General features: G+C 41.9%; 2 protein-coding genes across 10 annotated transcripts in view; one reads left to right on the plus strand and one right to left on the minus strand.

Annotated features, from left to right (window-relative positions):
* The window catches only part of ANO4 (anoctamin 4), a 162212-nt gene extending 158103 nt beyond the window's left edge, over positions 1 to 4109 (plus strand). For 6 of the 9 annotated variants that reach the window (XM_015859160.3, XM_015859172.3, XM_015859183.3 and 3 more), the window contains one exon: positions 203 to 4109. In XM_015859160.3, the coding sequence (XP_015714646.1) occupies positions 203 to 394 (192 nt within the window). In that variant the 3' untranslated portion in view covers positions 395 to 4109. The remainder of the gene's footprint in view (positions 1 to 202) is intronic. The other 3 variants (XM_015859164.3, XM_085538803.1, XM_085538825.1) reach the window with 1 other exon arrangement.
* SLC5A8 (solute carrier family 5 member 8) lies at positions 3863 to 27825 on the minus strand. Its single transcript, XM_015859209.3, has 15 exons — positions 27338 to 27825; positions 25403 to 25468; positions 22957 to 23008; positions 22144 to 22211; positions 20693 to 20847; positions 19175 to 19315; positions 14996 to 15125; positions 14265 to 14353; positions 13515 to 13627; positions 12469 to 12536; positions 12103 to 12189; positions 11456 to 11655; positions 10543 to 10646; positions 8614 to 8699; positions 3863 to 7196 (listed from the first exon to the last, which is right to left on the minus strand). Exons 1-15 carry the CDS (start codon positions 27668 to 27670, stop codon positions 7065 to 7067), a joined length of 1824 nt encoding a protein of 607 aa, XP_015714695.2. The 5' UTR covers positions 27671 to 27825; the 3' UTR covers positions 3863 to 7064.
* Positions 27826 to 27862: the final 37 nt, after the last annotated feature.

Genomic DNA, 27862 nt, shown 5'->3' on the forward strand with positions numbered 1-27862 from the left:
ACTCTGGACCTTTGCTGAAATCCATAGTCCATTCCTATTTAGTTTTTTGTTGGGAAAATCTTCACGATTTGATTTCTTCAGATTTAGTAATACATTCAATCCTAATGCAGCATCGTTAGAAGGAAAGGGATTTCAGGAGGTATGGAAATGACTTATTTTCTTCTAATGGTTTTTATTCTTCAACTTTTTCTTCTTTTTGCAGCACCTTGTCTTTTGCATAAAGCACCTGATTTCCTACTTAATCCCAGATCTCCCAAAAGATCTGAGAGATCGAATGAGGAGAGAAAAATACCTGATTCAGGAAATGATGTATGAAGCGGAATTAGAACGTCTGCAGAAAGAAAGGAAGGAAAGAAAGAAGAATGGAAAGTCTTATCACAATGAGTGGCCATGATGGGGTGAGGAAGAAACTGCTTAAAAGAAGATAGGAATTCTGTTTAAAAAAAATTCCTGGTTTTCTGTGGTAGAGAGCACAATGAAGGAGGAACAGTCAGTGTTGTGTGCACTCAGCACATGTGCACCCTCATTTAAAATGGTGCATACTGTGCTAAGCCTTTTCAAGTTAGGGGTCTTACAAGGCTTAGTCTTCTCCAGAGCTAATACTGGCATGAGCAAAACAGACCAATGTGTTAAGTCTCCACACTATTTCCAGGCATGGCTTAAATTCAAGGCCCTGAACTTCAAAGCAGCAATATATCTTAGAGTGCTTTACCTAGTTATCTCATGGCTCCTCATCATGGCTGAGCAGCTACTTCATAATCAGTGACTGCTCATTAACAACATGACAGTACATGTCCACGTGTAGTCACCACATGCTGAACATGCATGGCAACGATGCCTTCTCCCATGGTGGAATAAGTGGAAGAAGCTAGCAGGTACCATGAGTTAAGTTAACATATGGGGATTGCTTCTGTAACTTGAACAATACCTTAGAATCCGTGAGGAGATCTTAGATCATGAGTCCAATCAAATGATTTAACAATGATGAAAAAATTGCACGTGCAGAAGTATTGGCAGGTAGTCAAGCACCTAAATGTGCCCAGAGGTGTCTTAACTGTAGGATCATTAATTTGGACACGTTAATGTGAAAGGTTGGTAAGGTTTTAAAGATCTGAACAGTGCCTTTTCAGCTATGGGTCTGTCTGGTCTCTGAAGGAAACAAATCAAGCTTGAACACCTCATCCAAAATTGCTTGTATACTTGTATTGCAAGCCCACATCAAGGACTCATAAAGAACAAGAATATATGATACGCATAACAGGAGGCTGTCTGTGTCTGAAGTAAATCAACAATAGATAAAAAGAAAGAAAAAAAAAATGGATGTACAAAGCCAACAGAGCAAGAGAACATGATAATCTACGATCTCTGCTCTTGTAACTTCTCCTTTATTCCTTCTTCTGTTGTCCGCAATGGGAGAAAACAACTAGGCTGTAGTATGAAATAGCTTGAAATCCTTCATGCACAGCAGTTCCACATAGGCTGTAGTATTAGATTTGGCCAAAATGTGCCACTGACTATACGCTTTTGCAAATTGTTTAGCATTAAGAAATTAAAAAGTTTGCAAGTCATTACTCCAAAATATCATAGTTGTAACTCTGATGACGGCAGAAGTGCTGGACGGAGCAACATGAATAAATATGCTGAGCTGTGAAAGCTCCACTGCCTCTTGCCTCAAAGCGATAATACTGCAATTCTTGCAGAATGTGCAGTAGCATATTCAGCCACAACATGAAGAAGGAAGTTCAAAAGCCAAGACTGTAAGTAGACTGCAATGAACCACATGTCTTGGTGAGGATACAGCCACATGCAAAATAATGAAGCTCATCGATTCACTTTTAGCACTTTTACAAGTAACGGGAGCTTCAAAAACAGCATGCTTTTCTCAGAGCTATTAATGAATAATGACCTTGTTAGTTCAAAGGCATTTGATAGGGAGGAAAATTCAGCACACTGTTCCTACAAGTGTTTCTAGAAACCATTCTAGAAACCATTCAATAGAAGCAGTATTGGACGAATCATGCAGTGCAAGATCCTTTGTATGGATGCCTCAAACTCCACTAGACATCAGCACCTCTTTTACCAAGACAACATATTGCCAAATTAGATCTTTGTTAACTTTGTTCTACTGCAAGGTAGAACTGTGCTATTTCTATGAGAAGGAAAGCTTTGATAAAAAAGCAGTATGGTTTGGTGAAAGAAAATGTTTGCATCCTGATCTCTGTAGCCACTGCCAGCCTACATTTTGCTTCCTTTTAATAACGAACCTCCTCCAGTAGTAATCAATCATCCTGCACGAAGAGGATAAATGGCTTCCACTATCAATTGCTCCTGACTCGGGCCTGGAGTTCCCATGAGGCAGTATAGCCACTGAAGGTGTTTCAGGATGGATCTGTTCTCTATTGACTTGGTGCCAAAAGGAATGAGGAACTCAACTAATGGTTCTGGGATGTATTCCTGCCTAATAAGCAAGTGAACTTGTTTGTTCGTCTTGGCTTCATCCTACAGCTGCTGTGGGCAAAGCCTGTATGGGCAGTGAAGAAATGGGAATGTTCTGCCTCAGTAAGTAGGGGGAGATAGGCAATGTCATTCATTCTTTGATACAAACATACCAAATCAGTTAGTATTTACCATTCACCCCTTATGAATGTATATTACACTTGCAATCTGGCAGGATCACTGTGAAAAATCACATTCAGAACCAAGTCACATGAACAACTGGATTAGGAACAACTGGATTATACCCTCTGTTTTATATCTGTAACAAAAACCCACACATGACTAGTTTAGAAATTGTTTGCTAGGTAGTAAAACGAGTTGTGAGTCATACATAATATCAGCTTCATCTTTATGAGTTGTGAATCTTTCCAAAATCCTGCAGTTCCCAGAAATGAATTGAAATTGAGTAGAATTTAAGCTGACTTCTACCCTGGAGGAATCGCAACAATATAGTGTGTCGAAACTAATAAAGTGAAGCAAAAAGACAATACAAAATAATTGTGTTTGGTACAAGTTTTCAACATAGGTACACTGCAATGAATTTTCATGACACTTCATAGCCAGAAGTTATGTCCTGTTCTGCCCGAACTGAGCACATGAGCTGCTGTTTACCAGACTTGTGCTGAGTGTGATGCCAAAAGGGACTCTGACCTTCCTGGCAGATCCTGAGTACATTTCTGTCACTTAACGTTGACCAGTCAACACACTGACATTTCAGTCCTGCTGTTCTGAAGAATAGATTTCCCTTTAGTCCTTTAAAGCTCCATGGCAGAACACACAGGAAAGACAACCCCCTTTTTATTTACTCAATTATTTAGGAAAATATAACACATACAATAGGCTAACAATAATACACAGAATTTAAAACCATCTGTAGATAGAAAATTTATGCCATTCTGTTCTTTCTGATCTGATGATGGATGGGTTTTGTTTAAAACTCCGGGTGACAGCCCTGTATGTTGTTTACTTATTCCAGCTCCACAAGAGCACTACCTTCAAAGGAACGAGATAAAATGCAACCTCAATGCATGCCACAGACATTTGCCATAGCAAGCAGGACAACACACATCAAAGGATTTACAGTGAAATCATCTTGCAATCAGCATAGGATTGATCTCTATAGACCACTCTTGACAGCAAGCATGTACTTCATGAGCAGTTACCCACCAGTTTTTAAAACCAAGGGAAAAAAAATGTATATTGGGACTGTTTTTCAGCCTATTTGCTACGACTTTTGCATTCTGTCCCACATTGGTTTTACAAACCTTAGAATAATATATGTAAATGAACACCCTGGATACTCTGACAAAAGAAAAAGCCTAGGTATGGAGCACCGTGTTCAAGCCACCAAATACTACAACTGAAACCCTGTTTACAAATCTGTTCTTTATTTATTAAATTTTTTTGAGGGGAGTTATGTTATTTACCATATATATAATATATATATAAAGTATACATAGAGATTGTTTATTTGTAAATAGAAAAAAAAAATCTTAAGGAGAAGAATGTCAAGTTTTCACACTTACGTAAAAAAAATCATCAACATAAAGCCATGTTTAATGCTTGTATAATGTGACACAATAAACTTGAAAATAAATGACGCATATGAAATATTTGCTGTTTCATATCTATGCGTTATTTTCTATTTACCTTATTTGTTCAGAAAGCAAACAGACCAGGTGAGTGGAAACAAGTGTAAACACAGACCAAAAGGGGCCAGGATCCACTACCACCTTCTGTCTGTGAATCTACGTCATCAAATATTGCTCCTGTTGCCTTCTCAGTTCATTTTTTAATGTTTCCACTTGTCTCCTCTCTCAGCCCTCCCAGATGCTGCGTGTAACTTGGGCAGTGTAGAGTGGCCCTATTCCCTTGGAATTAACTGGCACTCATTCTCTTGCATTTCTCTGTTGGGCGAGCTCTTAACCGGGAGAGATGAAGGATCATGGTGCAGGACTCTGATGAAGACACTGAGAATTATCTTGTTTTTACACACACAAAGCCCTGGCTCTGTGCACAGCTAGATAAGGACAGTATATAGTATATATATATATATAGTATATATATATAGTATATAGATAAAACATTATTCAAAATTAACTGTTTTAATTAGGGTTGCCAATTAAAACAACAAGCATACAGGCAAGAAGAAAAAAAAAGAAAGTAAAGCAGAAGAGTCACTTTTTAGTTCTGCAGCAAGTGGGAGGTTAGATAATGAGAAAAAGGACAGTTGTCAGGGTCATTTGCAGAAAGAATGTTGCCTCCAAACCTCTTACAACAAGGTACTGTCCCCAGTAAAAACTCATCTCAATGTGACTGTGGGCCAACAGATACCATCTGGCCCAAGCTTTCACTTCATACCAAAAGGAGAGTAAAATGACTATCAGTGCTCAGAGAGTGACTTCAAGTGAAGACTTACGTGTTTCCCCGTGTGAATTCAAAGTACTAAGAATAAACTCCGTGACACATTATTTCTTAACTGTGATTGCTGGAAAGATTAGTCTTCACTCCATGAACAAAACAGGTAGAAGTCACAGGTCATCCAAGGCAGCATCAGTTCAAAACAAGGATCTCAACCCAGTGTGGTGCAACAAAGAGCTGTACTGATCAGTCACCCTCCTGAGAATCACAGTCAGGTGGGAGTACAGCATGTGGGCTGGGAGTGCTGTAGTTCTACCAGAAGGCACAGAATACTTGCTGCAGGCTTCGGTTCTGCCCTTGGCTTACTACACATCACTGAGCAGAGGCAAACAAAGGGACACCAGTCCTCTTCACTTAGGCTTTTGGCTCTCTGCAGCTGAGTGGAGATAACAGTATTTGTAGTTGCCCATATCCATGGGCCAAAAGTACCTCAGCAGAGGAGTGGGAGAGAAGGGGAGTCTGCTTTGCATCTTGAAAGCCCACACCTCAGGGGGCAAAGGGGAAGCCTACCTTCATCATTTGCACTGGTTGGCCATTGGAGATGTGCTCCTAGTGGCAACCCATGTAGGGTATGTCTGGTCTGTACTGTGCTAGGAGAGGCCTGCTCCCATTTATGCCTCCTATAAGTTTACTGGTCCCATCTTATGCAGTAGATCACCCATGCCTGCTGCCAGGGGGCACAGAATAGCTTGAATTAAGTGCTAAAGGGCCCAAATCAGCATAGGTAAACTAGTACTACCAAATCCCAAACAATAGCAGCTCAGTGCCCAGCATATCTCAGTGTAACTTCTTAAAAGAGTTTAATACACACAGTGTTTGATTTGTGTCTCAAGCGTGACTGCTTTATAAGCTTCAGTGCTTGGCTTTCCTGCAATGATTTTTATTTACCAACTTGATGCTCCGGCAGAGTTTTAAACCCCCATCAACTGATGTCACAAAAAGTACATAGTACAAAACTGACACAGTGGGTCAAACAGCCTGTTCCGCAAGCAATTAGGGTAAGGAAGCTATGGGCTTTTTACCTTCTCAAACCAGAAGTAACATAAGGGCATAAGCAGCTCAGCCAGAGGATGAGCCATCCCGTGCCCTGCAGCCATGAAAATACTTCATCCAGCCTTTGCAATCCCTTCCCCTCCCAGGGACAGAACAGCAAACTCTGCCCTCTAAGCAAAACACAAAACATGCTCTAGCCTGATCTCGCCCAACTTTGCAAGTGAAACCTTGCAGTCACAGCAGGGACTGCAAGAACACAAATGGTTACAGTAAGTTTCAGCTCACAGCTCCATAGATAACAGCCAACTGCAAGTGCAGCTTTCTCTCTATTCCAATACAGCAAGGAGGACCTTCTTCCTACATTAATACATTTGCCCAGCTCAGTGCGAGAGCAGTCATGGGCCTGCATGTGGTTCTGCTACATGGCACAGAATGAAGAGCCCAGATTGTTTACTTCATCACAAGGACCATCTCTTTTGGACCAAGAGTGAGGTAGGGAATAAAGGGAAGAGTATTAGTGATGCTTATTTTTACCCGTCTTCCAAAGACAGTTTTGTAGCGTCCAACAGTAAGCACGTAAGAGGAGATGAGGCGATGCAGGTAAACAAAGAATGAGACTAATGAAAGCGAACGTACGACAGAACCAGCAAAAGAAACATGCTCTCAGGAAACATGCTCTCAGGATCTCCTCCACTAAAATGAAGATCCACTGTTTGCTGCAGTCTGATAAGATCCCACAGTACTGATCACCTCACTCTTTCAATGCCTTCATAGAAAAAAGGAAAAAAAGCCCACAGAGAACAGTCATATCCGGGGGACAGAGCTCTTACCAAATAAAACATTTACCCTGAGAGTGAACTGAAAGTAAAAGCAGGTATTTTCCAGGAGGCCCAAGAACATCAGGAAAATATTCTACACTGATACATCACCTTAAGCCCTGTCACCAAGATTCAGAGTGTGAGAGAGACAACAAGAGCAGGAAAGACCTGATTCCTTTCTCGACTAACGTCAAAGTTGTGCATGGGTGACAGCACCATGAAGCTCAGCAGACTCCTGCCGGTGACCCTGGCAGGGCTGGTAACTGACCCATTACAGGAGTGTCAACAGTGCTTTACATGAACAAAACTGTCCTCAAAGGCTGACATGGCTCCATGTCATATATGAAGGCCATTGGCTTTGTTCTTATCACTTGCTTCATCCATTTCAATGTGGCTGAAGGCAGGGTTGTCAGTTCCTTCATCTACCATTGCAGATGTTTTCCAGTTCAACACAACCACTTTCTCTGCCTAAAAAAAAAAAAAAAAAGAAGAGATAAAATACGTGTTGTGAAGTGGAAGAAACAGTCAGAGCCAGGCCTGACTTACAGAAAGCCTTGCAGGAAAATATGCCGACTGCTGACAGAGCATCGTTACTCATTGAAATAGCTGGTATTTTTCTAAGGGCATGGAAAGTTTCTTATTGCGTAAGGTGCAAGTTGTGCAAAATGTTCTCGTCACATAAAATGTTCTTGTCCTGCAAAGTGTTCAGAACATTTCTGGTTGTGCAAAGTTTTAATTGCTGTTTTCACATCTAGAGTTTTGTCACCACCAGCCCTCTAAGCTATTGGCTCCCAACCCTTCAGTCCTTGCCCCATCTTTGAGAGGAAAAGCAAATCAACATGTACAATTACATCAATGCTCCATCTTCACTACACGTAATGAGATATTAAGCTCTCCATGTGCAGGAAGTTTCTCAGCTGCCCCCCAATTATTCTGAGCAATTAACTTTCTGCACAAGCTGTTATACCAGCTACTTCCTACCCAGCAGTATAACCAGGCTGACACTCATTTCTGACTCCAGGCAGAAACTAGTATGGCTGTGAATGTTAGCTCCCATCTGTTCGGTGAGATTTTCTTTTCTTTTTAAAAAGGCTTTAGAGATTAAATTCCCAGATGGTGAAAGTTGATGTTGGTGCATTAGGATTGAATGACAACACCTGGATAGCTGGCAACCAGCCTCCTCATAGGTGAAGAGCATCCAGATCTGTAAAAAAAAACCTCTCCTTCTATGCTCTTCACAAGCAGGAGCTAAACTACAAGAGGTAATGCTAAGAGGAGCTACTGTCGCCAGGGAGAAATATTTTGCACACTGGACCATCTCAAAGACATGATTGCAATGATGTCCCTAACTGAGAGGTTGGCTCTGTTTACTTTAAAAACCTGATTTCTCCCACGTTCTCCTTTCTAAGGTACATTATTTCCATTCTGCCCAATAATTTATCATGTATCTTAGGGAGGATGATAGGAAAAAGACACAGTGTCTAGAAATGAAATGCTTTCTCTCAAACGGTTGCTGATGTTGCAAAAATAAATAAATAAATAAATACAAATAAAGAATCCCAGAATTTAGAAATCACGTTTACAAAGGAAGCTTTGCTGAATCCAACACGTGCCTTGGTTCAGCTTCCAAGGGAATGGTGAGGGAGTATTTTGTCAGAAACCTGGAGAACAACTGTCCCTTGTCTCAGCTGCTGCTCTATTGTTAGGAAGTCAAGCTGTGGCTAAACACAGCCTCACTGCCTATGCCAGCTGCTTTTGGCTCAGCTGCCTTGTGCTCTGCTGCTGCCTTAAAGCATCAAATGCAATTCATCCTGATGGGAAAAGATTGCCTTTGCTCCTACAAGGAGAGATTGCTTTAAATCCAAGGATGCATAACTATACTTACTGTCTCAGATTTAGACCAGGAGAAATTGGACAGGAAATCTTCTTTGGTCAGCAGGAATTTACGGTCTGTGTGCTGCTTCAGTCCTCCTGCAAAATAGGCAGGTTTCAATCAGCCAGGTTTCCACACATACATGCTATGTCACAGCCCAGCTCTGGGCATCAAGCCAGGATGCTCATGCAGCAAAAGCCATCAAGCAGTCACAAGCTAGATGTTACATTCTTTAGGAATCATTCCTTGACAACGTGTTCCCCTGCATCTCTCAAAATACAAAATTATCTTTGGGATCTACTTGAAATTTCTCCACCCTTTTTCATAGTGTTCTACATTGTCCCCAATTTTCTGTTTGAAAAATGTATAAATTGCTGAGACAACCATCTGAAGGGGATGGGGTGTTAATGGGATGTTTGGGCACTTTTAGGGCATGGAAGATGAACTGCTTACTCTTGTGTAGGAATGTGTGTGGGAAAGAAAGGAGTTGAAGGTACTGGGAATTAGCTTTGTTACCCAGTGCTCAGATGGGTGATGTTGAGGTGGTTCTCTGAAGTTTCTTTTTCGTGGACTGAGGATTTCTCCTCTGCACTTACTGAGTTCATGAGATTTTGCATTTCATTTTATGGCCCTATGGAGATGCTTTCAGTGAAGCGGCTACAGATGACCTGATCCTGAGGTATTAAAAAGTGAGGTTTGACTACAAGCATCACTGCCAGAGCTCAATCTTGCCTTTTGTAGAGAGCAGCATGTCACCAAGGGAAGTAAATATAGGATGTAGAAGAAAAGGAAAGAAGAAAGGGGGGGAAATCCTCTAGAAGTTCATGAAAAGAAAACTGTAGACACATCTTATGCTTACAAGTTGCAAGACACAAAGAAAGTAGCAGACCAATCAATCTGCTGGATTGGGAGTTTGGTGGTCCTGATAAAAAATAAAGAGAACTCAGCTCTGAAGTAGTTGTAGGCTAACTACAGGCTAATAGGTTTGAAACCTAACAGTGTCAAAGTCAGATGAGTGCTGTAGGAAGATTCTGGCCAGGTATAGAAGAGAAAGCCACAAGAGCAGCTGCTTTGGTGCTGTTTCTGCCATGCACAGTGCAGTTGACAAGTGCAGTTTGCATCTCATCTGGATGGAAGAGCAGAGAGGTCACAGGCTGGAACTGATGTCCCTGCTCTCACTTGTTGCTTTTGTACCTTCCAGAAATAGTAGGCAACTGGGAAAGAAAGCCATGCATGGGGTCTGCAGCTCTTCAGTATGTTCTGGGGAAATGTAGTGAAATGCATGCACTGCACAGGTGCAGACAAAAGCCTTTGAGTGCTCTGAAGTCACTCAAAGTAAAACTGCTTTTGTCCTCTAGAAGAAGAATGGGTGCACCTCCTTGCCTTGAGTTCCTTTCATGTTCCGGGACAACCCTTCAACATCAGCACCTGCTGAGATCTCATGAAACGGGAAAGGCAGATGGAATTTTTGTCCCTCAGGTTGAAAAAAAACTGCTGAAACTTCGTTCTCCTTAGAAATTTGAAGTGATCTTTTGCTGTAATTAGAGGTCAAGCACAGGATGCGGAAAGGCTGATGGGGGGGAAATGAGAGTTAGGATAGGAACCTTCATACAACAGAACAGAATATCCCACACTGAAAAGAACTGGTAAGAACCAACAAATCTAACTTCCATCTCCACACAGGACCACTCAAAACTCAAACCTTATGTCTGAGAGGATTGTCCAAACTCTTCTTGCACTCTGGCAGCTTGGGGCTGTGACCACTAGCCTAGGAAATCCATTCTAGGTCCTGACCATGCTCTGGTTAAGAACCTTTTCCTAATTCTCATCTTTTGCGATAGGGTCCCTGGCTCTTACCTGGGAAATGGCAATTCTCTTTTTGGTCATCATGGTTTGAAAAAATCTAAGACTTATTTTCAACCTCAGCTGTGAAACCAGTACCTGTTAGGAGGCTGATAATCATTCCCACAGCTATCGTGGTAAGTGTCCCAAGGGTGCTGAAGTAGAGATAGGACAAGGAATACCAGTGGTCTGCCAGGAGAGGCCTGAAAAAGAGCAGGAAAAGAGTTAACCTCTGCTTTCCTTTTCCAGGTAACCTGAAAATGTTGTCTGTATCCATACAGAATATAAATACAGAGCTGCTTTCTGAAGCAAATGAGCTGGTATTCTAGAATCACTTCGATATGATAAAATGTGCGTTGCAATGTGTCATAAAATTATCAGAAAATATGCCTTCATAGAGGATGAGACTGGTCAGTACATGGAAACAAGCAGGTAAAACAGGACAGTCTTGTTGCAGCTAGGAATCTAGTGCGGAGCTGAGCACTCCAGCTACCCAGATAAAGGGATAACATCTTTAGAAGGGGCTGAGTTATTTAAAGAAAAAAATATATTGTAGGATATCAGCCACGTGCAGCTCAAAACTGCCACAAATAACAGGGCAGCTCTCACACCTTGGGTTACATTTTGCTTTGGTCTCCTTCAGAATGTTCTGTGTTGCTTTCCTACAGCCACGTGTAACGCTGGAGGTCTTGTGTGAGAAGTGCAGTGGATGTTGAGCACCTGCATGTGCACTGGGGTGTCTGTCACTGAGTGTATGGTACTCTTGAATGTAACAGTTAGGAATGCATAGAAATGTGTCCAGCTCCTGTTCCAGCTGTTTTCTGTATTTTCATCAATAACTGCTATGTTTAATGGTGCATGCCCATTAGTGATTGCAGAGGGGAGAAAACCCCCTATATTTTTTCCATTATACCAATGCTGTCTTCTGAAGCCACACAAATGCTAGGCAGATGTTCATGTTGCTTCAAAGCAAACACATGCTGTAGTGACTGCACATGAGGAACTTTCATACCTTTCTGCAGCCTGTGTGCTGAAGATTGTTGTTAATGGGTTTTCTGTTGGTGTAGTCAAATTGCTTGAGATGGATATGTTACAGCCTGCAGTTGAGAGGGGGAGAGGCATAGTCCTCTCTGGGAGGGGAGGATAAATCTGAGAACCAATTCCAACCCAAAGTGAAATAACAAAGCCAGTGATTAGACCCACAAATGCACCCTGCAAAAGAGAAAATGAAACTCAGGCTTGCAAGGAAAGCAAAAGTAATAACGATCTTCATCCATCTACATCCATTCTCCTCCACCAAGAAATTTTTGATGGAGTTTTTCCCCTCAAAGTGCTGATTTTCTGATACCAAAGCACTCTAGCAGAGCACCCCAACTCAGTCTGCCTTTTAAAAACATCTGTTTATCACTTGGGACTTCCAGATGTGTTTTCAAGACTGCCTGTCCTCAAGGCTGTCTGGTGCATTGGGTTATCCATCCTACCCTAAAGGCCATTCCCCCAGCTGCCCTCGTGTGGGAAGAAGGGGGTAAAGATCAACATGGAAAGTATCAAAGAAATATCCTTGCTGCCCAACACAGATTTGTTGGGAATGGAGGAAGAAAAATGTACCCAAAATTACCAATGGATTTTGGTCCAACAGGGCTTTAAGTTTATACTTACAATTCCATTTGCAAAGGAGCAGAGGATTCCCAAGGCAAACAGTCCTAAAAGGGGGCCACCAACCATACCAAAAATGCTGAGAGCTGCCTGTGGAAGGAAGAGTCTATCAGGCACTGCATTGGAAAAGTTAAAAGATACAAACAGGGCAAGAAGATGAGAAACAAATTGAGAGTTTTTAATTAGTGTTTTCTCAGCTGTTGTTAATTCATATAGTGACATGGATGCTTAAAGCAGAGGCTGAGGCTGTTTGAGGTCAATACCCAACAAAGAATAAAAGCTAATCTCATAATCGTATCCAGCAATTATTTCCTTACACAATTTGTTCAAGATTATTTGACACACATGAAAATGCAGCCTGACACTCACCTGGAGCAAGGCACCCAGGAGAGATGCCAGTGCAGCCATAGCAATGCAGACTCCACCATAAAACAGGCCTGTGTGGGAAAGGAAAATCATGAGCACATCAGCTGAAATGTCTGCTGATGGAAATGGTCCCTTCTCACCCGGGGAGCCCTGACATCACAACTAAGCCTCTGCCACCTGTTTGGCTTTGATTTTGCTGTTTCTTTGAGTTTTCTTTCCTAAGAGAGCCCAAATAGGCCAAGGGGCCTGGTTACTGTTTAGATTAAAAGGAGACCATGTGAAAATGACAAAATCCTCTTCCTGTGTATGACTAAATAGTAGTTAAGTACCTGATCCTAGATGGCACATGCATAGATTTGACACAGTAGCAATACTAAGTGTATTGTTCATATTTCTCAGGTAATCTCCTGTGTTGTAGTCATTATTTTGAATGAGTAATTTTGCGTCTCAGTCTAAAGCCTTTGGAGCAAGAAAGTAAATGATGTCAGATCATGGGAGAGTGACAGAGGACATCCTGGACTACCAGGATGTAGTGTCTCTTGCCAGAACCCGCAACACTGGCTCATTTGTGCTCCCCACCTTCACTTCTATTGAGTTTCACTGTCTGAGTGACAAGCAATAGGTTAATCCCACCACTGAATGTGACAGCCCAGGCAACTCGGGACAATAATACAGCATCAACAATTTCAGCATAAACACTGCTTGCAATAACATTTAAGAAGCTGCTGTCAGGTGAAAACATTTCACATTTGTCACCTGCCACTAGTCCACTGTGCTCAATGTTATGGGCTACAACACTGCTGGGACTGTGGTTTAGCACGTTGCCTTGGGCTGCACCTGCAGCTGGTATCAAGTCGTACAACCAGCAGAGATGGAAAGTGCACATCGGAGATGTAAACCATCTGCTCAGCCCAGTTCGGACCCTCTTCTTCAAGGAGAGTCATTGAATACAGGAACTCAACAGACTACCCCTGACTTCTGCTGCCAGAAGTAAAATCTGAACCAAGCCCTCACTTCATAAAGCAAAAGTGGAAATTTTCTAGACATACTCATCCCCATGGAAATCCATGACAGCTTCTTTTCAGAAAGGGATTTGAAGTATGGCTTAATGAGGTCTTCGACGGTCACAGCAGCCAAAGCATTGATGCTGGAGGACACTGTACTGCAGAACACAAGGTATATACATATATATATATAAATCATACACAATGAAATCATAGATAACAGGTAAGTTAATGGCAGAGAGAAACTTGCTGTCTAGAATGGTGTCAAGAGAACCAATGCAACTGCTGTGTTGGTTGAAATGACTTATTGCTGTTGGTGATGCAGTTAATAGCTTACAAAAATAATTTCAAATAATTACTCTTAGTGAAGACAAGGCAGTTCTTAATGGAAAGTTGGGGTTGGAGAAGTCGGTGAAATGAAGTATACGTTACATGCAGCTATGCCGCAAGCATTACTATAACCATGCTGTGCAACCACCTGTTTATAATATTTAAAAATTCCTCTAGCAGAGAGGCTCTAAAGCACAGAGAGGAAGGGTTTGTTAGGGCTGTAGAGCACTGGCTGTTTTCTCCCATTGTCAGCAGGGAAGTCCAAACACTTTTGAGTCTTAAGACATCAGAGCATAGGTGCTGAAAACTTAAGATATGTAATAGCTACATCAGTTCCTAGCACTTTTCCTAAAGATTAAGGAAATGAAAGGCAGTTAAAGCACATTTCAGTATAAATGCCACTTTAGATTTAACAAAATGAGAAAAAAAAAAAAAAAGACACTAAATTCCAAATTATGAACTTACCTTAATGTTCCACTGTAGGCACTAGCCACAAAAAGCCCTGGCACTCCTGGAAAATCCCTGAGAATATCCAGCACGAGGTAGGGCATCAACTGAAAAACAAAAATAGCGAGTGTAAAAACTTACTATATTGCCATAATATTTCCTTTTCTTTTTTCCTGTATTTTTTTCAATGTTAGAACCTTCTCAGTGGCTGCTCAGCTCTTCCAATTTGGAATGTCCCACAATGCAATATTTCTTGGTTTTCTACAGAAAAAATATGTTTAAAACACCCACATGAGATACCAGCAAGTCTGTTTAGACAGCCTAGCAGAGGTGAGCACAGAGCTGCTGTCAGACTTTCTTCCAAGGTGATGACTGTAGAGGCAGCTAGGTACCTGAGCGGCAGGTAGTTTGCACTGTACATCACTCTGTCAGGCTTGGGTGCCACAGTAGATGCTCAAGTCTCTGCTGATACTACAAAAAGCTTTATAGATTCAGTCCAATAGCCTTAGGGTACCTGAGAACTATTTCCATATTGGAAGCTGTGTGCTATTTGTTGACCTTTGCAAGATCTGAGAGCTGGGAAAAGATACCTGCTTGTGAACTGTTTTTTTCACCAACAAGTTGGTTGTTTCAGTATCTTACATTCAGGTTCCACCAAAATTATTTGACTCACAGGAGGCACCTAGCAGCCTTCAGGTATCCACCTCGGCTTTTCATATCTCATTCTACTCTTTAAGACCAAGCAGTACCTGATCGAGTGCTGACACCTGGTTTGCCGTCCATGGGTCACAGTCCTTGTAGATGGAGTACAGGGACAGCCCGCAGAGCGTTGCGCAGACCAAGATCGCCCAGAGGCCCACCAGGTTGATGTAGAGGGACCTGCACCAGCATGCACATAGATGCCATGTTAGAGCTAGATGTCCCATCATGCTGCAATTAACACGCTGGATAGTCAGGCCCTCTCAAGCAGACCAAACAAGCTCCATGCCAGCACTGAGAAGACACCTGTTTAGTGACTGCCAAGGTGAAAGGGAGTCATGGTATAGCTCTGAGCAATTTTGACACAGGCTCACATTTCTAAAAACACAAACTACACTTTGTTCTTCATAGCATGGTCTGAGTGCCTGCCCTCTGACAAGGCCTACTCCAGAAGTGATGGGAGCAATATGGTAATCTGCACATTTCATCATGTGCACAAGATTTACATTACAGCCAGCTGGCAAGAAAACATTCTTTTCCCCTCACCACACCCCTTGGCAAAGACAAACCCCAGACAGATTTGCAAGGCATAGTGTCACAGATCAAAGTGTGGTGTACCTTTAATCAGCAATAGCACTCCTTTGCCTCTGGAGCTGCACTACCACACTTACACAATACTGGAATCATGCTCATAAATCAATAAATTCACCATCTCTTCCTGGCAAGGTCTCAGTGGAAGGCAGCAATGAGGCAGGTGCTCCCTTGGAGCCACTTCCAGCTGCCACTTCCATGGGTCAGGGGGTCACCACCAACCCCAGAGCATCCCCTTTAGCATCTTGGATCCTGGAGCAGTCCCAGAGCCCCATCTTGTCCCCATGTACTGAGGGGACAGCTGACCCAGAGAAGAAAATGGTGGTCATCCCATATTAATGCTGCTTTTGCCACACACAACAAGTAGCCTCGACCCATCATGAAAAACAAATCCTTCTCTCCACAATTCCTGTCCCAGGGAAGGCTTTTTCTTTCTATCAAATTATCCAATCTCAGCTCCTGATGACTCCCAAATCACAAAGTTCTTCATATTATGGGCTCATGTATGGTGGTCATTTCAAGTGAACACACCCAGAAGGAGCATGGCCTTGAAAAACAGCGTTCCTTTCCAGCAGTTGTCTCCTGTCTGTGTACCATGTACATATGGTGATTTAACTGCTGACAGATGACATACAGTGCACCCATGCCAACTAAGACCTCTGCTGGGTGGATCCTTGGAGGATCTCTGGTATCTGTGCAAACATTTCCATGCCTGCATTGTTTCAGAGGGCCTTTTAGTGCCTTCAAGACCCAAGAAGGCAAAGAGCATCAGCCTTTGGACTGCTCCAGAGGATTATAAAGATGAATGAAGTAAACTTATCTTTATAGGTCTTATTTGGCATTGAAATGCATGTTTTTATATAGGTTTTTTTTTTTTTTTTACAGGTTAACCAGATAAGATTGCCATTTTATATCATAGAAAAGTGATTGGCAAGCACAATGTAAACTGTTAAAAAAAAGTTTAGGTAAATAAAGGCTGATTGGAGAACACAGGACTGAAAACTGCATTTATGTTTCATATTTGAAATTAGCATTGGTATAAATACAGCACTAGCAGCACTTTAGATTTATTTCTAGGCTAAGCTAGTGATAATGAAGTAATCTCCTTATAGATGATTACACATTAGTTAAGTGTTTTGTATAAATTTAGCTGAAGTTGTTCCTACATTGGCATAATCTGCCTTGAAATAAGGTACTCAGAAGCTGACATAGTACAAAAAGTAACCAATGACTTAAAGCAATCCATATCTTTTCAATAGATGCAATAGCAGTATTAGCCTAAAGCCTGTAGCTGAGATTAGAAAGTTGAGAGAAAGACATAGAGGCAAAAGAAATTGTTTGCATTCAGCATATCCTAGTTTTAAACTGTGTCAGTGTTTGACAGTGAAAAGAATGAAACTGCTTTTTCTATCTTATTTTCATCCCTAGCTCATGGTACACCCTGTGACTTAAGCACTGGGATGTAATAATTGCAGCACTATTGGAGGAGGTGTTCACATTAATTCTGGGTGAGTAACATAAGGTGGAGTTTGGGTGAAGTAGGCACTGTGACTATGCAAGGCTTATTTTTAGTTGGTTGTTTCAGCCTGGCTCTAGGAAACATGCCAGCCAATGACCTTGAAAAGAAAGCAGAGAACATGCTAGGAGCCCATATTTTTCTGAAGGTACAGATCTCCTGCTTGAGGACCTAGTACTGTTCATCTTCAAGCACTACACTTGATTTACCTAGTTACTGCTTGAGGATGACAGCACATGCTCATACCTGCTAGTGTGTTTCTTGAATGGAGTGAACTCCTTTCCCACAGCCTGAGAAAATTCCTACTCTTGTGCTGTTCTTTAAGGCCTTCCTATGATCCACAAGTTGGGAACTGTGAAGGAATTATTTTCTCAGTTCCGTTTCATTATTAAATAAAACCTTATATAAAATGCCATGGAGGATAAAAGCCTTATTAGTGTGACCCAATGACATCTGACACTTCTCTGTATTAGTTAAATGGCAGTAAGAGATGTAGCTGCCAGTATAACTTGCCAAATGTGTTTAATTACATATGTGAATGAACTAGATAGTCATCACAGAATGATAATGTTTACAATTGTAACCAACTGTAGCCATTGCACAAAGTTTTCTCCATGCAAGGGAAATACCAGGAGGCACCTGCAAGCTGTCATGGAATTCAACTGCCCATCCCAGCAGGTGAGAGATCCATCAATTAAGGCTGTGCCATCACTAATATGGTATTAGCTAGAGAATCATAGAATCATTCAGGTTGGAAAAGACTTTCAAGGTCATCAAGTCCTACCAAATACACCTGAATTTCTATTCATAACTCTTTAATTCCATCCTAAATCCTCCAGAACCAGATAGCCTCTAATCCAAGTCAAAGACACTGTAAGAGCCCAGAAAATCTGCCCAGCAGCTGTTATGGGTACTACATTTTCTGTGGTCACATTATGCTTCTGGGACACCCTGGAGGTGTTGCCCATCACAGAGAGTACAAGAGGGGAATAGAATAATAGCCCTAGGTGGGGCAGGTGTTTGGGAAGGAATTCAGGCACAATATATTCGCTGTTCTCCTGTTGGAAATCATGCCAGGTGGTTGTGCAGGTGTGGGATACACTGCTTGCCTCTGCAGTGCCAAGAAACTGAGACCCAGCTACACACCAGAGACTGCAGGGAAGCCAGATAGTGTGTTGGAATGCTACACTGTATGATGGAGATGTGGCTAATGATGAGCATCAGCTCTTTACTTTTTGCAGCGTAAGTGGCTGAAAAGTGCATTTCCATTATTGCTAATACTAAAATAATTCAGGTCCAAATTTTAATATGATTTTTGTGAGCATTTTTCTGACTTTATGAAATGAAAATCCTCGTAAACTCCTTCTCTACTGCATATGACTGTGTTATGGAATTTAGGTGACTATAGTTAATGATATGCGTTTATATATCTTTCCTATAAATAGATTTTATTTGCTTGGTAAGAGCTCTTAAATATTGAGTTGGGAACTATGGGAATGACACTAAAGATAAAAATAAGATAACAGTTAGTAAATATACTCTGTTCTAGAGTAAAGGCTGATCAGAAATATTTAAACTCAAGGAAAACAGAACTTGCTGCCAGTCTCCATTATGCATTCCTATAGGAAAAGTCTTGATGATCATCGAGCCAAAATACATGATTCTTCAGCAATTTTATCACTGAATAAAACATTTCTGTCTTTTCTCACATTTACACTTACAGGTACTGAAAAGAATTTTAGTCTTTACTCAGGTAAAATGCCCCCATTCTGGTTTAGGTTTAGAAAAGCAGCAGTCCAAGACGTTGTCTTGAGAAAGCTACAGCACAATTAAGTTCTATATTGCTTGGTCTTTAGGTTGCATATAAACTTAATGTAGTTATTTGTATGCAGTACTGGCAGGGTGAAACAGTCCATCAGAAAGTTGAATGTCACAGTTATCTATAAATAATTAAAATATCAGCGTTTACTATGCCTATCTGTCTCCTGCCTGGTCCACAAAGCAGATTGTTACCTTTACAAATAGTTCTTATGCAGACAACAACAACAAATTAATCTCCATTATAAAGAGCAATCACTGCTAAATTCAGACATTCGGAGTTACTGCAGGCAGACTTACTTACATTTTTGCATGGAACCTGGTTTTGCATGCAATGTATCGCTGTACTTGAGACTGGTTGACACCGTAAATGCCAGTCCATGTGAAGGTCCCACCTATAATAATCGTCCAGAAGGTGTGCCTTTGCAATGGATTGGGATTAAAGCTACAATGAGAGGGAAAAACAAAGAAAACACTGAGAATATGAATTTCTTCTCATTATCAGATGACCTTAATGGTTAGGAGAAGAATTTCCTCTTACTTGTTCTCATACAAATTCAATTAATTTATCCAGATTTTGAATATGTAGATATTCCAACTTTACATGAAATCACAGAAAGCAGATTTTAAACTCAGAGCTGAAATCACTGTCTCACTGAAACACTGATCTGCTCAAAGGTGAATTCAGACTAACTTATTCACCTATAAATTACAGTCATAAGTAAAGCGCTGTGTTGCCTGTGGCTGCTGTGATGAAATGAAGTTCCAGTAGAAAGTCTAATATGCCTGCTTATCTGGAGGGACCCGAGTCTAACACCAATACAAAGGTGTGTTTGCATACCCAGCCCTTGTGGACAGAGCCTCTATAAAAAATGTTACTGATTTAGCCGTAAGTGAAGAGCAGATTTTAAATGGAATATATTTTTAAATGATATTCTCAATAGAGTGATAGATTACACTTAGCTTGCTGAACAACATCATCAGCTATTATATGCCTTTATTCCTTTTCTTTTTCCATCTGAATTCCATCTGATGGAAGAAGCAATGCTGGGTAACTTCTGCATATTAGCCAAACTGATTGAAAAATCACTGCTCATGAGAAGAAAAAATCTATCTTCCAAGGAATTATTATTTACTGAAGAACTTGGTGAAGAACTGCATAGAATTGCCTGATAAATATTGTGAATCAACAGACAAAAGGACAACAGGTAATACCCATCACACTAAACTTCTACTATTAATAGCAGCAGATGAAGTTTCTCAGCAGAATCCCCTATTCATCAAAAAAACAATAGCTTCTTTTTCTTTTTCTTTTTTTTAATCTTAAGGAATCTTTTGATTCAGCATTGTCAGAAATGAATATTCCTAACCTTGCAAAACTATATTCTTAGTCTATGATTAGTTACAGTCACAGAGGGTACAGTGCCATTAAGATTACTTCTAATTTTCATTTCAGGGAAAGAAAAACATTCCCCCTTTTCAGATTAGGTAACAGCTGTTATTTTTTCAGCTACTTTCTTTCAGTAGCTGAAATGCCACATCATTCATTTGCAAACTGTAATTATAAATATGATTGTCCTCTACTATTCACCATTCACTTTTAGTGGAATCCAAAATGCATCGTTACAAAATGGATTTGAGAATGTGAAAGGTTTCTGTCTTGGCAGGATGTTGCACACAGTTAATCCTACAAAATACCCTCCAAACCAGGTAAGCTTGTTTAAGTATCTGTAAAATTTCAGTCCCAACTCCCCACCTTCAGCAGCAATTTAATTTCACACTTATCAGGAAAAAGGCACATCATCTGCAAGTGAAAACTCACTCCCAGAAGTTTAATCTTCCTCCGTAGTAGGAATCATTTACAATACGTCCAATTCCCTCCTGGACTATCACAGCACGTATAATCACAGATGAGAATCCAGCAACCATGATTCCAACCTGGAAAACGTCTGTCCAGACCACTGCTTTCAGACCGCCCTGTGTGAGGAACAGCATGTATCAGGTACAATGGGGCAGCCATGCTCTTGGCATATGTTCACATCCAGCTAGGAGAAACCTTGCTATATGGATTATCTATAACTGACTAATTCTATCTAATTCCTGAATAGAAATAACTCTGCATTGGAATATTTAGGAACTGCATCCTGCAACCTGTTCAGGACCTCCGGTGAGGTGCACTGCAATGTACTGTGGCCATAGACATGTCCAATATCTCCTTCATCACATCCCCCCGATTCAGAAGTTTCATAGAATTGTAGAAATGCAGAATCATGATGGTTGGAAAAGACCACTAAGATCTTGTATCACAATCAGCATCCCATCCTCACCATGCCCACTAACCATGTCCTCAGTGCCACATCCACTCTGAATACCTCCAGGGATGGTGACTCTGCAGCCTGCCTGGACAGCCTGTTCTAGTGCCTCATCACTCTTTCTGAAAGGATTTTTTTCCTAATATCCAACCCGAACCTCCACTGCTACAACTTAACACCATTACCTCTTGACCTATCACTAGTTACCTGTATCAGAAAGTAAACAGGCAGACCATGCTCATCTTATATGTTTACAGTATCACTAACTCCAGAAGGCATGCAATTTGTGCAAAATAAAATAAACATTACTTAATCAAAAATATACAATTAATTTTATGTCATGCTGATTCCATTTACACATATCCAGGCACTTGGTCAATTAGAACTGACCTAAAGAAGAGACTTCTAACATGACACTTGCTATTTTCAGTGTCTCTGTCACTAAGTGACTGGACTGCTATGGTTGTGGTGAACAAGTGTTTGACAAATTAGTCTGCTAAGCTAGCAGAAATTTCAAAGGAGAATATTTAGGAAGGAAGATCTGTCTTATTGATGTTCTTTTAGGAAAAGAAGTCGCATTGTGGCTGCCTTTGTGTCCAAGTCACAGAATCACAGAACCCATAGAGTTGGTAGGGACCTTTAGAGGTCATCTAATCCAATACCCCTGCAATGAATAGGGACATCCACAGACCTATCAGGGTACTCAGTGCCCCTCCAGCCTGGCTTTCAATGTCCCCAAGGCCACCATCACCTCTCTGGGCTACCTGTTCCATTGGCTCATCGCCTTCACTGTAAAAGACTTTTTCCTTATATCCAAAGTCCCTGAGTGAATACAGCTCTGAGCTGCAGCTGTGCTGTGAAACAGGGCAACCCATTTATTAGGTGACTTTTCAATAAATTCCACATTTGATGTGAATGGCGAAAGGAAACGAGATTTTCCTCAGCTGAAGGGCCCACATACCAATGTGCAGTAGAAAGTGCAGACCACGCCGGTTGCCACCACGGCACCCCACAAGTCGAAGCCCGTGACTGAAAAAGAGGGAAAGGGCAGCAAGTGTGAACAAGGCGTAGTGGACACAACTCTGGAGGACGGTTTTTCACCTCTGTCTGGCTGCTGAGGAAAAATGGAAATACATAAAATGCAGTAGAAGGTAATAAAAAAACATGTGTATCTGAAATATGGGATTCACCTGACCAGCTCTAAAAATGCATAGTTGTTACAGACACTGGAAACTGAGAAATAATTGGAAACTTCTAAATAATTAGATAGATTTGGGAACCTAAGATGCTTTTGGTCTTTAATGACAACCAACAAAACCAATATTCTTGCAGGACTCATCTCAAAAAGGTTCTAAAATCAGAGTCCTTCCTCAGAAGCACTTAGGTAGGCCTGGAGCCCTACACCAGGAATTTATGCAGGAAAACAGCTATGAGCATGCTTCACAGACACAAGCTGCTTATTGCAAGTCAATAACTTATTTTTCCTTAACTTTTCTGAAATTAGCCATGATGCCAGGATATCAGGAGAGAGCTAGAATAAGTGAGAGCAGACTTTCTCTGTTGAGCCTTTTCTATAATTTGTTATAACCAGAGATAAGGGAGCAAGATTACTGCTGGGAGGTCTATCAGAGTTCCCATCAGGATCAACTGAAATCCCAAAAGTCCTCACGGTCAGTATTTGAAATATATATATTGGTGTGCATCACAGAAAGAAAAGCAGTATCATGTGCATAAATAATAATAATAGAAGAACAGTTCAGGATGATCATCTTACCTTGATTTAGTGCTAAAGCTGGAGCGTAAATGACAATACCAGTGTATAAAGTCTAGATGGGAAGAAAAAGATGTAAGATCAAAAGAAACTGAAATTCCTGGAACAAGTGATAGTTTTCTGAGATAGTTTCTCAAGCACTTTTTGAGTCTAGATTTCCTAAATGCATGACTGTTAATAAATAATTCCAATTGCTGGAAGCCAAATGTCTGAGACTAACCAGTACTGCAGTCTCCCAGCCTAGTATATTTAAAACAAATAACAATGATTCTTAAACACCCAATCCTTCTTTAGTTTTTCCTGTTTCTTATAATTAAATTGTTTTATTGCTTTATAAGTGCAGACAAATGGAAGAAACAAGAGCAAAAGGAAATTGGTGAGGTTTGCCAAAGAATCTATCACAATTTACTTTCTCAGTCTTGGGATCGATATGACTTTCAGTATCATCTGTAAAGCACATCAGAACAAGAAACACAGCATTAGTTAGGCATTATGGATAGGACTAAAAAGGGTTTACAGTCCTATAAGATGAAGCCATGCATGACCATCAGCAGATTTGTATTTTTACCCAATATAGAAATAATCAGACAAATCAATGAGCTACTGTATCCACTTATAACAGCACAGTGGGATTCATACACTGATATTCTCTATAATTGATTCATGTATATTTTTAAGTGCCTTTTTACCACTGCTTGTACTACTAGAGCAAGCTCAGCTGTGGCATGGATCAGGGCAAAGCCCACAATGTGCAGATGACTCCTGCAAAGGTCAGGTCTTGATTCAAGGGATTGAAATCTCAGCCAGGTCCTGAGTTGACTTATATCAGCTTTCTATGACTGGTGGTGGGACCAGCAGGGAAATAGTCATTCTTTCCTGTTCATATATGTGTGCTTGTTTGTTTCTGCACACTGAGTCCTCTCTAGGTTCTACACATTAGCTTGTACACCCTGAAAGATGCCAGCCCTGGCCTGTCCCTAGCAAATCTTCCCTCAGCACCAGCCGCATCACTTCATGGCTAACAACTGCCAACAGTTGTCAAGCCCAAAGCATTTGGCACCTGCCAAATCCAGTGATCCTCTTCACTCAGGAAGTCACTGGGAGACCAATTTTCTTGTATGCAGCAAACAAGTGCCAGAAGCATTGAAGGACCAGAAATTTTCTCTTGAAACAGTTTTGAGTGCATTTTGGTGTCAAGTCAGACAGCAATGATAAAATGATAAAACAATCTTCCCATCTCTTCAGTGTTTCTTCACATTGTATTACCAAATGTCCTTTTTATTTTTCTTTGAATCAAGTCCCAGTAGTCACAGAAGATCTTGGGGAGCTCCTTTCCTCACTATTTTCATGATTCAGGACATTTAAGTTGTTAACACTCAGCATAGGACACCCACAGGTTGTCAGTTAATTTCCTGTATGTATATTTACATTATCTGTATCTATCTATCTATCTATCTATCTATCTATCTATCTATCTATCTATCTATCTATCTATCTTTGCAAGGTTACATTTGGTTTGTTCCTTCTCACGCTACTGTGATGCCTTCATGTTTGCCCATGATTCATGCATGCTAGCACTCTGCCTTTCCTATGTGTATCCAAAACATCCATCTAAGCAGCACTGTTCACTTAAGGAATTAGCACTGCAGTGGTACAGCCGTGGTTGTTTTGTAACTCCCAGTGGGTCTTAACAGTAGGACAAGAAGCAAGCATACACAGAAGCATAACTTGGAAAGCCATCGAATTCTATATTCATTCTTGCTTTAAACTCCCCAAAATGTCCATTTTATAACTGCAAACAGCACATGTTTGCTGCTGGTGTTTCACAGCATCTGGCACACAATCAGTGTACCTTGGAAAGCCGCAGTCCCACCCTGACTCACCAAATGGGCTGGATACCCACAGTAACAACTTCTTTAGTTTGACTTTCCCCAAGGCAATGAGTGATCTGTAGCTTTTGTTTGCAGACTCCCAGCAGCGATACAAACCCTTGTACTGCCAGTGACAGGCTCCTGACAACTTGTTTTCTCTGTCACCTTACAAACCTTTGGGAATTAGCCAGACTCACAGAATCATCAATGGCCCATGGGATGAGATCTGCCACTGCAGATAACTGGGACGTGTTTACATTTTGAACCTTCTGTGGGCTTCTCTGAGGGCAGGTCAATGACTGCTCCTGGTGCTGTTTCCCCATGCCGTGAAGGGTCCTGTGGCATGGCACTGATGCCAAATGACCACCCCAGATCCTCAGCAAAGCTTGGAGATGCCAAAGGGGAGGGTAGCCCAGGATTTGCTCTGATTGCTTGGGAGTAGAGATATCTTTTTCTTGCTCCCAGGTGCCCTTCCCTGTGGTCACCCCATCAGCTGCTCATGGCAAACATCCAGCTGTGCCCAGCTGAGCAGCCCTGGTGGCTAAGTGGACCCAGGAACAACTCTGAGGTTTACTTGCCGTTTGTATAATGAAGAGGAATGTTCCACAGAGACGCAGGTATTTATTAAATCGAAGCTCTAAATACTGCAGAAGAGAAAAAAAAAAAAACAAAAAACAAAAAACAAAAAACAAAGTTTAAATCAAAACTTGGCTTTATTGGTAGGACTGGAGAGAAGAGATGAGCAATAGGGAAAGGGCACAGTGTTTTTTTAGCGTTTCGTTAATGGCTAAAACTTGATGGATATATCTTTCAACTTTATTTGATATTTCTTCACAGACCTCACCACTCTGTAACAACACATGAGCAGGTGAAGCTGACATTGGCTAAGCAGTACATAGGGGGAATCTGAACACCCTGATTTGGCTGTAGTGTCCCTGTTCATTGCAGGGGAGTTGGACTAGATGACCTTCTTGACTAGACTTCCCATCTTCTACCAGCAAGTGGAAATTAAGCGTTTCTCAAAAGAGGAACCTTATCTTTCTGCCTAGGGCACAACCTCTGTAAAGCTGCTCTAGGGCAGATTTCTTCCCACTGTCTATCCTGCCAACCCCCTAAGGCACATGACTGCACAAAAGGGATCCCCTTCACCTGTCAATCCACCCATCTGACACAGGCAAACACTGAGAAATCCCACAGTGCTCACTAGTGCAGACGGAGCTGAAAATGTGGTCAGTGAGCACATTCACTCCAAGCAGCAGCGCTCAACCCCTGGACAGGCACAAGAAGTCTGATCTCTGAACTCTGGCCACAAATAGAAGGTATATCTTTTATAGGTGTGTTGCCCTGACTAAACCCTGAGATTATCAGGGAGTTTCTGGTCTTAATCAACAGCCTTTAACAAGAGACATATTTTAAGTATCACCATAACTGATAGTCCAAAGATTAGTAGTTTAAAATGCACTGTTTCTGTTGGGGAGTTCTTATCTAACTCCACCAGCTGAAACCTTGCTGTTTTCAGTGTCCAGTGCTGCAATGCTCCTGCTCGGTGTAATAAAATGCAAAAGACCAAAGTAGCTATCCGAGGACTTTCACCTGCACTGATGCCCCTTTTCCAATATCCTATAACAAGGGCAACTCGCCTCCAAATCTGCAGCTAGGAACTATCTTCCAGGCAAGACCAACACACTGCAAGGACCTTCTGGGACAGAAGAAGGCCCTGACCAGGGTTCCTTACTCCAAAACAGTGAGACTTGACCTGCAATGCACCCCACCACCCCAGATTTCTTTGCACTCCTAGCTTTAGTTTTAACTTAACTGAAGATGAGCCATATTTTCATAGAATCACAGAACTGTAGGTGGGGTTAGAACGGATCTCTGGGGATCATCCAGTCCAACCTCCTTGCTAAATAAAGTTCCCTACAGTAGGCTGCTAAAAGCAAGAAAACCTGTGCAGGCACAGAGTACCTGCTGACCTACCTATACAAACAATGGAAAAGACACTCACTGCTGGAGATGGCATCTCCCCAAAACCTCTAGGAACAGCACAAACATACACTCTGCCAGAAAGGAACTTCTGTGGTGCACCTGAGCTTAGAAACCATCCTGGAGTGAGAATGATTTGAGAGCTGTCCTTACTACGTTACATGCGCTTGTACTTTAGATGTTGGATGGTCGTGGTTAATTGCACATCTTTAATCTCACGTCATCTTCAAAGCTGCACAAGGATTAAACCACCTGCTCAATTGAGCACTAGGAGTGAGGAGAGATCTGGCATGGTGCACAGGACCCAGCACCAGGGGTGAGCATCTCCACTCTGCAGTGTGGGCACAACTGGGGACAGGGCAGGTCACAATCTACCGGTCCTCAGCAGCATGGGGACATGCTGCAGCATGGCAGCATTGAGTGCAGGGAGACATGAGGAAAGAGAGTGAGGGAAGACAAATAGAAAGCAGCTATAAGAATCCCCCCAGCTCCCTGACAGCTGCGGAAAGGCTCCTTCTGCTCCACCTTACCTCATAAGTGCTCGTGATGCCCAGCCTGTAGAAGACAGGCAGGAAGATCTCAGCACTGCACAGCACTACCAGGGCGTAGGTGATGGCGAAGACGCAGAAGATGGCACCATAGCGGTAGATCTCAGCTGGGGTGCCCAGCACAGTGACAGCTGACATGAAGCTGGCAGTGAGAGAGAGAGCCACAGGGACGGCACTCATGCTTCGGCCCCCCATGAGAAAGTCCTTGGAGGTCTTCTGTCCCCCTCCCGCAAAGGCGTAGTAGACACCGATGACAGCCGACACCAGCAGCATGGCAGCAAAGACCACATAGTCCCAAACGCTGAAGCCCCCCATGCCACCGGATCGATTCGCCCCTGCGGCCTGACCCAAAAGTCAAATGTGCAGCTGCAGGAAGAAGGCAACGGGACCCCGCCAATCGAGGCTGCAGCGCGGGGCGGTGACAGGCGCTGCTCTGGCTCTTGTGCACAGTGCAAAGCGCGGTGCCGGGCCGACGGGACGGACTTATAGAGAGCCCCAGCGCCCGCT

Source organism: Coturnix japonica, chromosome 1 (assembly GCF_054131305.1).
Source record: "Coturnix japonica strain WE chromosome 1, WE-NBRP24, whole genome shotgun sequence".
NCBI classification, from domain to species: domain Eukaryota; kingdom Metazoa; phylum Chordata; class Aves; order Galliformes; family Phasianidae; genus Coturnix; species Coturnix japonica.